We start from the raw sequence: 11,140 nt of genomic DNA, 5'->3' as shown, positions 1-11,140 counted from the left end.
CCCATTCTGGCCCGGACCCAAAGCAGGGTTGGCCGGATTAAGAGCCTTGGCTCTCTGCACGTTCCCAGAGGCTCCACCTCTCCGGCTTTTGGCTGCACAAGACGGTCATCCGGGCCAAAAAGTTCCACCTCTGGATTCCATTAGCCAAAGCGACAACAACTAACACACACCACACACTCCTTCACTCACTCTTCCGCTCCCGCACAGAGGTTGCACCGGCCAAGAAACCTCTTCCACAAAAGCCCCCATGCCTGGTTTATGTCCCCAAAATGGAGAATTTGGCAGGCAATTTTTTACTCCAGCTGGTAAAGACATTCAGGCACCGAAAAAGGCGCTTGAACTTGGGGAAGCATCTGCAAAGAACCAGGCCTGGCTCTTTTGTGCATGCGCATCTACCTTAGAGATGCAACCCTGCGCAAAACGTGGAAGGAATCAAAGAGTCATGTTTAAACTATTTTCGTCCCGCTGCGAGGAAAGGTCGTATCTACGCTGCAGGTTCGACGCCGCGCTAACTCCATGCTCTGGGATATTGGGGATTTGTGGTTTATTGTGGGTGAGCTAGTGTGGCTGGTGGGGGACCAGGGTTCGAATCCCAGCTTGGCTATGAAACCCACCTTGGAAGAGTCACACTCTCTTAAACTCAAAGAACACAATGGCAACCCTCCTCTGAACCAACCTTGCCAAGAAAACGGCACGACTTGAAGGCACGCATCAACAGCAACCGCAACAAAGTTTATGGTGGGCCCAGAGCTCTCTGGCAGAGATGGTTAAATATTTCTAAATAGATAAATCCACATTTCTGATCCCGAGAGGCATGGTCCAATGCTCAACCCATCGCACCATGTTCCATCTTTAGGGGATGTTTTAGTTGCAAATTCTTGCATGGCAAGAGGCTAGACTAGATACTCTTAGGGTTTCATTGAAACTAGCATTATTGGTTTAAAGGGGACTAATGCATGGGTTTTCCAACCCATCGCTCAATGGCATTGAATACAACTCCAAGGGTGATCTCCGGTTACAAGCAAGGCTTTGGACTACGACTCCGGGGAGCAGGGTTCGAATCCCTGCTTGAGAATAACAAAACGTATTGGGTGACCATGCGCAAGTCACGCTCTCTCAGCCTCAGAGGATGGCCATGGCAAAATCCCTCCGGAGAAACCGGCCAAGAAAACTCTGCGATAAGTTTGCCATAAATTGGAAATGACTTGAAGGCACGCTACATACACATACACAACATACACCCCACTGTGTGACCATGGGCAAGTCACACTCTCTCAGCCTCAGAGGATAGCCATGGCAATCCCCTTCTGGAGAAACCAGCCAAGAAAACCTCTGGAGAGGTTCACCTTTGGGGTCGCCATAAGTGGGGAAGGACTTGAAGGCACACCTTTCGGCTTTGGGGGCTTTGCAGCCAAACATTCTCAAAGGTCTTATGCGTGTGTTTCTTTCAGCAAGGAAGTCCAGATCGGCTTTGTGCGCGCACTTGGCTCGGCCAAGGGTTCGAAGTGCGCAGCTGCCCCGGCTCAGGGCGGCCCCAGGAGACAGGCCGGGACATGAGGTAAGGTTTTCCGCCAGCCAAAAGCAGCCGAGGAGGCGAAAGCGAAGGGGCGGGAGAGGGAAAAATGCTGGCAAGCGATGGGTCTGGCTGCGTATATGATCTTCAAAACAGAACGTAGAAACCTAAGTGCAAAACAGAACGGAAAATGCAGGCGAAGCGTCCCGAAACGAAATGCAGAAAGCGAGCAGCTCAAGGGCCAGAAATGCAAACTCGACTGAGTAACAACCCTAGTTCACGAAGGCCCTTGTCCCCCCAAAAATGACCCCTTGGAATATGGGGTGTTGTGTACCTTCAAGTTTTTTCCAACATATTACTATTATTATTATTATTATTATTATTAGGTATATTTATATAGCGCCATCGGCTTTACATAGCTTTTTGCGAAGGAGAGAGAACAACAATCCAATACAGAAACAAAAGCCGGTGCACGGCGCACAATCTAAAACCACAAACAAGACTATAAAATTAATAAAATAATACTATATAACAAAGGTAAAACAACACTATAAAAGTGTAAATTATACAAATAATATGGTCATAGATGACCATATTAATAGGGTCACACTTATGGCGACCCAAAGGCAACCCATGATGATGATGATGTTGATGATGATGATGATTTAGGTTTCTCTCTGGCTTTCCTCTCTACCAAATGCAACTGAGGAAGAAGGTTGTAGTCTACGAAAGCCCATGTTGCCAATTTCTTTCTTTCAGTTACTCTCAAAGGTGTGACCAGAGGATGATGGGAGTTGCAGTCCAACATCCCTGGATCTCAGTTGCCAGGAAAGGAGGGCAAAGGGTCTGGATGGGAAGGGGTGCCAGGTGTCCATCTTCTCAGGGGTCGCCAAGAAAGGGTGGCAAGGTGTCTAGATGGGAAGGGGTGCCTGGTGCCTGTGCCCTTAGGGGTCACCTAAAAAGGGTGGCAAAGGGTCTGGATGGGAAGGGGTGCCTGGTGCCCATCTCCTCAGGGGTTGCCAAGAAAGGGCGGCAAGGTGTCTAGATGGGAAGGGGTGCCTGGTGCCTGTGCCCTTAGGGGTCACCTAGAAAGAGTGGCAAAGTGTCTGGATAGGAATGGGCGAGTCTTGCCCAAGAAAGGGTGGTGAGGGCTCTGGATGGGAAGGGATGTTTCTGGGTGGGAAGGGGTGCCTGGTACCCATGGCCTTGAGGTTGGCCAAGGCTGTGGGCAGGCAGGGGTGCCTGGTGCCTATGTTGTTGTGGATGGCCAGGAAAGCTTGACCAAGGCTGTGGGTGGGCAAGGGGTCCCTGGTGCCCGGGGTCTCTGTGTGTGTGTGTTTCTCACCCACCGACGCGGAACCCGGATCCGGTGAGGGTGTCCATGGCGTGCCCATTCTCCCCGATGAGGGTCATGTTGCTGCCAGGCTTGCAGCTGTCCCTGCAGTGTCCCTTCTGGCAGGTCCTTTGGCAGATCAAGGGTGCGAAGACCACCTTGAAGCGCTCCAGCGCAGTCCTCTCTGAAGCCCCTGGAGAAGAAGAAGAGGATGATGAGGATGAGGATGATGAAGATGATGAGGATGATGAAGATGAAGAGGGTGCCAGGAGCCCCAGCAGGAGGAGGACCATGAAGGCCCTGCCCAGGGCATCCGCTGCCCCCGAAGGCATCTTGGCATCCCTGGCCCGCGCCTCCTGCCCCGAAAGGGGCTGCCAGGCAAAGCAAGGAAGGAGGGAAGGAGAAAAAAGGCAGAGAAAGACTGTGTGAGAGAGGGAGGGAAGGAAGGAAGGAGAGAGCCTCTTCTGCAGCACCAGCCAATCTCTGGCCTAGGACTGGAATCTGGGAGAGAAGCCAAGAGAGGAGGAGGAGAAGGAGGAGAGAAAGGAGGGAAAGAAGAAAAAGAAAAAGAGGAGGAGGAGGAGGAGGAGGAGGAGGAGGGGAGGGAGCCCAGGGAAGGCCGGCAGGGGGCGCTGGAGGGAGGGAAAGAAAGAAAAGAAGAAAGAAAGAAAGAAAGAAAGAAAGAAAGAAAAGCACAGCAGGAAAGGAAGGAAGGAAGGAAGGAAGAGAAGAGACAATGTGGGGAAGGAAGGAGGGAGCGAGGGACGGAGGGAGGGAAAAGAAGAAAGAAAGAGAGAGAGAAGGGAGGAGAGAAGGAAGGAAGGAAGGAAGGAAGGAAGGAAGGAAGGAGCACAGCGGGAAAGTAAAGAAGGAAAGAGAGAAGAGAAGATTTAATGTGGGGAGAGAAGGAAGGAAGGAAGGAAGGAAGGAAGAAAGAAAGAAAGAAAAGCTGATGGGAAAGAAGGAAGGAACGGGGAAAAGAAAAAACTGATGGGAAGGAAGGAAGGAAGGAAGGAAGGAAGGAAGGAAGGAAAAAGGAGGGAGGGAGGGAGGGAGGGAGCATATCAGTAACCAGGGATTCAACCATCCCCAGCTTGGAAATATGTTTTTAAAAAGCTTTCAAAAAGAAAACCTTGATTTTGCCATTTTATATAAGGGACATCATTTTATTGCTGCCATTGTACAGAATGGGACTTGAGGATCCACGCATTTCGGGATCCACAGAGGGACCTAGAACCAAACCCCAGCGGATCCCAAAGGCCCACTGCGCAACCCAAGGTTGGGGATGTGTTCCTTTGGGGGAATCACAACTCCCATCATGCTAACTGGGGATTTGGGGAATTACAGGCTGTTGCAACTCTCCTAACTTTTGCAAATCGATTGCGTTGTCTTACGTTCCGGAGAGATGAAAATGTACTGTTTCAGAAAAGGAGCCATTTCTTTTTGCACCCGGGGGGGGGGGGACTCAATGGCCCTGGAAGCATGAAGCTCCAGCCCTGTTTGCTTGCGGCGAGGCTAAAAGTTTGCTTATGAGATCCAATATTTAGAAACGGCAAGTAAAGCATGCGCCAGAGGAGAGGAAGGCCGAGTTCAGAAACATTAAGCGCATCAGTTGCAAAGTTTTGCACCTAGAAGCGGTTGTAAATATTACTTGTTCCAAAGTTCAAAGGCCATAAACAAACTTATCCAAGGCTGGCTGAAAGCGAGAAAGTTTGGGAGAAACCCCCCCAAAATTGGATCGTTTGGTGCTTGTGAAAGGACTATGAACTATATTTCTGCTCTGTCAAAGTTGTGGGTTTTGTATGAAAGTGTGTGTCCAAGTTGCCTGTCGACTTCGGCGACCCCTTGGATTTTGTCGGGTTTTTGAAGGCGAAAGGATATAAAGAAGCGGTTTTGCTAGGTTCTTCCTCTAAAATATGACAAGTTAAACCATCCAACACAAAATTCAGACTGTACCAATCCATAGATCCTGACAGTAATGTTAAACATTTGAAGGGATGTGATATTGGGGCAAGCTTGTTTTCTGCTGCTCCAGAGAATAGGACACAATGGATGCAAATTACAGGCAAAGAGATTCCACCTAAACCTTAGGAAGAACCTCCTAATAGTTAGTATTCGAAGGGATGTCATATCGGGGATAGAGCAAGCTTGTTTTCTGCTGCTGCAGAGATTAGGACCTGGAGCAATGGATGCAAACTATAGGAAAAGAGATTCCACCTCAACGTTTAGGAAGAACGTCTTTATTGCAAGAGCGGTTCAACCGTGGAAGGCGCTGCCTTGGAGAGCGATGGAGTCTCTTTCTTTGGGGGGGTTGTAAACAGAGGCTGGAAGGCCCCCTGTTTTGGGGGGCTTTGGCCGTGTCTTCCTGCATGGCCGGATTGGGTTGGGATGGATGGCCTTTGAGATCTCTCACTTCTACGACTCTATGATCCTGTTCCAAAGCTGAGCATTGAAGGGGTTAACCCACAGACAGTGCGCTAAGTGTGTGCGCCATGGGGAATGGCTCCATTGTCTGGCATCTGCAAGAGGCCCTCGCAGCAGCTTTATGGAGATGGGGGTCGGAGGGTCACACCAGGCGCGTGTCTTGGCTTTTCAGACACACTCCGGAGGGGGAAAGGGGGGCTCCCCGAACCTCCATGTGCCAGGAGGCCTGGCCTAGTCTGGCCCTCACCCCCAGGGAGCAGGGGGCAAGGGGGCACGAGGGCGGGAGGGTTGCCCCCTCCCCATGTGCGTGCCCCGTGCAAAAAGACCCGAGACCAACTGCGCTTCTTATGCACAATGAGAAGGAGCGCAGCTGAAAACCCTCCGACGGCACAATTGGGATGAACCCCCCTTTCCCAAAATAAAAACCCCACTCCAGTGAAGGTGAAATTAGACGCATATTGGTGTTGTTCCCCCCCCCCCTTTGTTCAAACAATGAATTCGGCCTCATTCCCACTTACAAATAAAAATCAGTTTGAGGTCCAAATCGATGGACCGGTTTGACGGCGGAGCGTGGTTCCCGCTACGTTTGCCCCGGTTGCATTTTCCCCCTGTAAAATAACCCACTTGTGGTTCGCGTTCACGAACAAATCAGTTCCAAATTTAGTGTGAAGCAACACTTGCGTGCGCTGGACCATCACGAAGCAAAGGCCTAAGGTCACTGTCGCAGCCATCCGCACAGACGATTTTGGACTGTTTTGGATGTCAGAAATCTGGATAAGGAATTTGCTGTCGTTTTTATCCACCCTCAAGTCGATCTCACTTCATGGTAACCCTATAGATGAGGCATCTCCAAGTTTGTTGTTGGATAAGGGATACTCAACCTATATAAGCACTGGGTTATATCTATAACAGATAAGGATAAGAAAGTCCAGAGTGTGTGTTTGTGCGCATGAGTGTGCAAAAGAGAGACAGAGCACAATAAAACCAGGCGGGCAGACAAAACGGTACTAGAATGGATGCCTTACCTTGTGGCTTTCGGACATGAGTGCCATTTTTGGTTCCTTTTATGAACATTTTTGTTGCCTTAAGTCGTACAAAGTTACGGTGGTCCAAGCGGTGGTCTAGAAAGCCAAGTTAATACATGAGCAATAGTTTGCGACAGACAGACTTAACCAAACCAATGGAAGCATGGAGATGAGGCCTCAAAATAGGATTATTTGGGGTTTGCATATTAAATCTTTTTTGTATTCCTTGTCTGCCCAAAAAGGCCCCAGCAAAGGGTTAAGCCTCCCCACCCCATCTCCCTCCTTCCTGGGCCCATTGATGCTGTCAGCCTCCCTGGGGTCTCAGCTTGCCTCCCACCCTCCTTTTGTGGCAGGCTGGCGTGTGCCACCCCTTGCCCCCAATCTGCATAATGGCAAGGCCCACGCGCCAGGGCTGGAGCTCCCATCTGCCGCCTGGCCCCCACGGGACCCTCAGCCACGCAGCCAGCCCTGCGCCCATTGGCTGCCCGGCACCAGCCATCTGCAGCCTCCAGCCCACACAATGGGAGACCAGACCTTTATATTGGAGGGCTGCCTCCGACCCAGCTCACAGAGGCCAGCTGGTTCCAGGAGAGAAAGACGCCAACGGCCCCAGCGAGCAAAGGACCAGAGAGAGAGAGAGAGAGAGAGAGAAAGAAGTCGGAGCATACCCAGGAACGAACTTGAGGACGGTTCAGCCAAGTTTGGGAACCTCAAACTGTTGGCCGGTTGGTACCAAGGAGAAGCGTGCCACTGCGGAAGAAGGCAACCTCGGTGCCAAAGTCAAGACAGCAAGTCCCTGGCTCAACTTCTAGCTTGGGTGCCAGCAAAATGCCTCGTGGTTTCCTGGTGAAGAGGACGCGCCGAGAGGGACCCATCTCCTACCGGGTCAGAACGCCACAAGAAGACGTCCTTTCTGGGTGGTTGCCCGGTGGAGTGGCACTACCCATGGTCCACAGGAAGCCGCCCAGGGTTGGAGGCTTGCCCGAGTTGCAGGTTCCAGGCCAAAGCCCTTTGCGCTTGGTGAGCACCGCTCCGTTGGCCACCTGCCTTGACCGGGGTCTCAATTCTGGGTCTCCGGCACCAGGCGAATCTGCTCCGGTTTGCACCTCGCAGTCTCCCGGCTTGGGTTCAGCTTGTGTCGCCATGAAGCAGGCAACATCCGTGCCCAAAAGAGCCGGATCAGGCCCTAGGGTGGTGGTCCCTGATGCAGTGGTCCCGCTGGGGGCCTTTGTGTGCCAGCTGTGCCAAGAGTCATACCCAGGTCCACTGGCCCTGGCCCAACACTGCTGCTCCCGCATCGCCCGGGTCGAGTACCGTTGCCACGAATGCAGCAAGGCCTTCAGTTGCCCGGCGAACCTGGCCTCCCACCGCCGCTGGCACAAACCTCGCGGCGGCGGACACATTGGGGGCACGAAGGAAAATGAGAGCCCCGAGTCGGCCGACGCTCCCAGCGCTCTGCCACGTCCCAGCACCACAGAAGGGAGCTACTGCTGCTCCCATTGCCCCAAGCAGTTTCGCCGCCGGGCCTACCTTTGCAAGCACTTGGCTCTGCACGCCGGCACGGCGCCGGTGTTGTCTGAAAGCCAGCGCCTGCACGGCAACCTCGCCCCGCCTTGTGCGCCCTGGCCTCCTAAGAAGCCATTTTAAAAAGAGAGCATCCCGATTCCTGATGCTCCCGCCGACACCTGGACCGAACATCGCAGGTAGGAGAGGATGCCAGCGAGTGCCAAGAAGGGACAATTGCCTGTGTGCGCAAAGCAAGCTGCGCACCATCTCAGCCATAAAGGACTGAAAAAGATATTGAACTCTTCTGTGACTCATCACCAGATTTTCATCCATTTCAATTACAAACAGTCTAATCTGTATTCCTTTTATCCAATGGGACAGAATGCAAATGTCTTACTCCTTGGCAATGAACAGACCCAGCACCCTTCGATGGCGGACCACAATGGACCAAACCCACAAAGCATTTGGGTTTTAGTGGTCAGATTGGGGTTTTTTTCCAGACATTTGCACTCCCTTTTCCTTCCAGATTGCAACCCCCAGAGCTTTAGACTCAAGAGACTCGCGTCCATCGGAAGGAAAGACTGGCTTCCCAGCTGCTTAAGGTTTCATTTCTTTTGGGGTGGGAGCAGGTTTAGAAAAGGGGATGTCAATGAGACTGTCGTTGACAGATGGAGCTTGCCAACTGTGTGATAGTAAAGGGAACGCTTTTCTAAAAGATTGAAGCAGTTTTGTGTCTTTTCTTATAAATGCACGCATGAAAGAAAGAGCATTTGGCGTTACTTGGGTGCATGCTCAATGTTGCAGGGCTGGTGGCAGGGAGATGAGTTGAGGTTTTGGTTCAAACCCTTTTTCAGTTCCATTACTACTACTACTAATAATAATAATAATAATTTGGCCTTCCTTTCTCCAAGTTTGGGACTCAGGTTGCACACAATAGTTAAACCATTGTGAAAAACGAACAGGATGCAAAAGTTTAAGAGCAACGAAACCCTGCAGCAGCAACAAATATATATCTAGCCCAATATACAAAGCCCTTGAATAACCAGTTCTCATGCTGGAATAAAATGGGTTTTACTTGCGGAAAGATGGTAAGGAAGGTGCCGATCTATCTCTCTGGGAAAGGACTTCCACATATAGTAACTTGTTCAGAAAATCCACCCAAAAATAACCATTTCAATAGGACCCAGATTAGGATGCGGCCCTTGAGAGCAAGCAACGGTTACGGGTTGAATTTCTTCAGGTTGCAAGATTTCTTTCCTTTATGCCACGTCACATAAAATAAAATGTATGAATGAAGCATTGAGGTTTGTGGCTGAAGAGCGGGGTATAAATATTCCATAGATAGATAGATAGATAGATAGATAGATAGATAGATAGGTCTCAAGTCAGGTTCAGTATCTGTTGCATAATAATATAATAATATTTGGGTTTCCCAACTGCTTTCTGTTTAAATGGGAGATGATTCCAAGCGGCAAACCTCTCCTGAACAAACCTTGCCAAGAAAACTCCATGATCAGGTTGCATTAGGGTCTCCATACGTCGGAAACCACTTGAACGCACACAACAACAACATTCAAACACATACACATACCATTCTGTAGTGACACAGTCCATCCGTTCCCTTGCTTTCGGACACGTATCTCAGTCTTTTGTGCATAGAAATAAGACTTGATAGGGGTTTTTTTGTGGGTTTTTCAGGCTATATATATGTGACCATGTTCTAGACGTTTCTGATGTTTCATGACGTTCGAACATGACCACAAAAACCCACCAAAAATACTATGGATGCCGGCTGCGAAAGCCTTCAACTTCACAATAAGGCTTAAGTTAAAGGATCTAAAATGGAGGGTGTAAAACCATGAATGCATTAAAATAGTCCACTTTGGAAGAGCGTTTAAAGGTAAGAAGATAATATACACCTTACACACATAGCTTGCAGGTTGTTTTATGCACAATGTTTTAAAACACAATTCTGTGCATAAAACAAAGTTTGCAAAGTGAACCGTCAGAAAGCAAAAAGTGTCACTGTCTCAGCCACTTTGGATTTTGGGATTGCAAATGAGGGAGACTCAACTCATTTTGGGCTCAGAATCCCTTCATTTCCAGTGTTGCATCAGGCTTTAGTTGGTGGACTTTGGGGTTTTAGTTGCAAAACAGAGACGATCCTGCGGTCTGGCCATCACCGCTCAGTCCCTCTTTCTCTCTCACTCACACAAATATAACACAATACAAAAAGGGCTCCTTTCCCACAAAGCGTTCTTAAGCCGTGAGCGCATCATTTCGCAGAATGCCAACTGTGACCCTTATGATTATAGTGCAAGGCAAGGGCTGTAAACAAGGTGCGCCATCTTCCAAGACTGGCTCTTTTGTGGACGGCGGCAACCAAGTCCGAGCCGGGCTTGACCTTCTGAGAAAACCAAACCACATCACAACACGGTTTCCAAAACTCACAGAAGCAGACGCAGCATCGGCCTCCTCTCCTCTGATCACCCTTTCATTCAGACTTGCATGTGCGAGAGTTTCGTGTGTTTGCACAAAGCCGCATCTTTGCAAAGCGGTTTTTCTCGGCAAACAGAATCCGCAAGCCTTACAAATGCCAAAAACTAAGCATTCCGCAAAGACCGGACACTTGCGTGTTTTCCCCGATTTGCAAAAGATGTCAAACTGTAACTGTTAAAAGATGTTAGCAGTGTTAACAAAAAGATATCGAAAGATGTCCTTTATCCAAAATGATTGACTTTTCATTGAATTTTCATTCATAGTTGCATGCGAGACAGTTTTGTGTGTCTGGTTTTCAAAAGGCATTTCTAGGGTGCATTTGGGGGGCAGTTCTCTCTCCCCAACAAAAATGTCCCTCTCCCATGTCTCTTCTTACAGGAAAGGCCACTTTCTTTGCAATGGAGGGCTATGAGGGATCTCCCCAAAAAGGGTCAGGGGACAAAATGGGTTGTGGATGCTGCTCTCCAAGAGACAGCGGTGCTGGGCAGAGAGTGTTTAGACCACGAAACTGAGCTAAAAGTGGATCCAGGGATTCAACAAAAGGATTTGGAAGCCAATGGTGGAGGAAAAATAGTTCAGATGGGGAACGTTAGGGGAGCGGAGAAGTGGGGGACCTGGATACTTGGGTGGAGGACGGAGAAAGGGTCAACAAGAAAGTTCGGTGTCGGGCGGACGCTCCTCTGGGGTCCATTATATTTATTATGGAACGTTTTGGTGCCAACCTAAGATTTAACCCACTTAATTATACGCTCCGAACGGAAGAAACAAAACCGCTAAACACACGCCTCCTGAGAGCAAGTCCGGACAAGCGAGGAAGGCCAGCTTCCGGAAACAAATCAC

The 11,140-nt window shown here is 49.8% G+C and overlaps 2 protein-coding genes across 2 annotated transcripts in view; one reads left to right on the top strand and one right to left on the bottom strand.

Moving 5' to 3' along the window:
• Positions 1 to 11,140, bottom strand: part of LTBP3 (latent transforming growth factor beta binding protein 3) — a 34,021-nt gene that overhangs the window by 21,024 nt on the left and 1,857 nt on the right. Inside the window, exon 2 of the mRNA XM_089483103.1 lies at positions 2,863 to 3,039. Within this exon, the coding sequence (XP_089339229.1) occupies positions 2,863 to 3,039 (177 nt within the window). The remainder of the gene's footprint in view (positions 1 to 2,862; positions 3,040 to 11,140) is intronic.
• Positions 7,124 to 7,985, top strand: LOC149302131 (insulinoma-associated protein 1a-like). Its single transcript, XM_089482774.1, has one exon. The coding sequence runs from the start codon at positions 7,124 to 7,126 to the stop codon at positions 7,940 to 7,942; it is 819 nt and encodes a 272-aa protein (XP_089338900.1). The 3' UTR covers positions 7,943 to 7,985.

Source organism: Sceloporus occidentalis, unplaced genomic scaffold (genome assembly GCF_023333645.1).
Source record: "Sceloporus occidentalis isolate IW3139 unplaced genomic scaffold, rSceOcc1.0.p SCAF_20, whole genome shotgun sequence".
Classification (NCBI taxonomy): domain Eukaryota; kingdom Metazoa; phylum Chordata; class Lepidosauria; order Squamata; family Phrynosomatidae; genus Sceloporus; species Sceloporus occidentalis.
This window is presented reverse-complemented; position numbering and strand designations above follow the sequence as displayed.

Excerpts from the sequence above, each read along its gene's own strand:
- LOC149302131 (XM_089482774.1), top strand. The coding sequence starts at position 7,124 with ATGCCTCGTGGTTTCCTGGTGAAGAGGACGCGCCGAGAGGGACCCATC.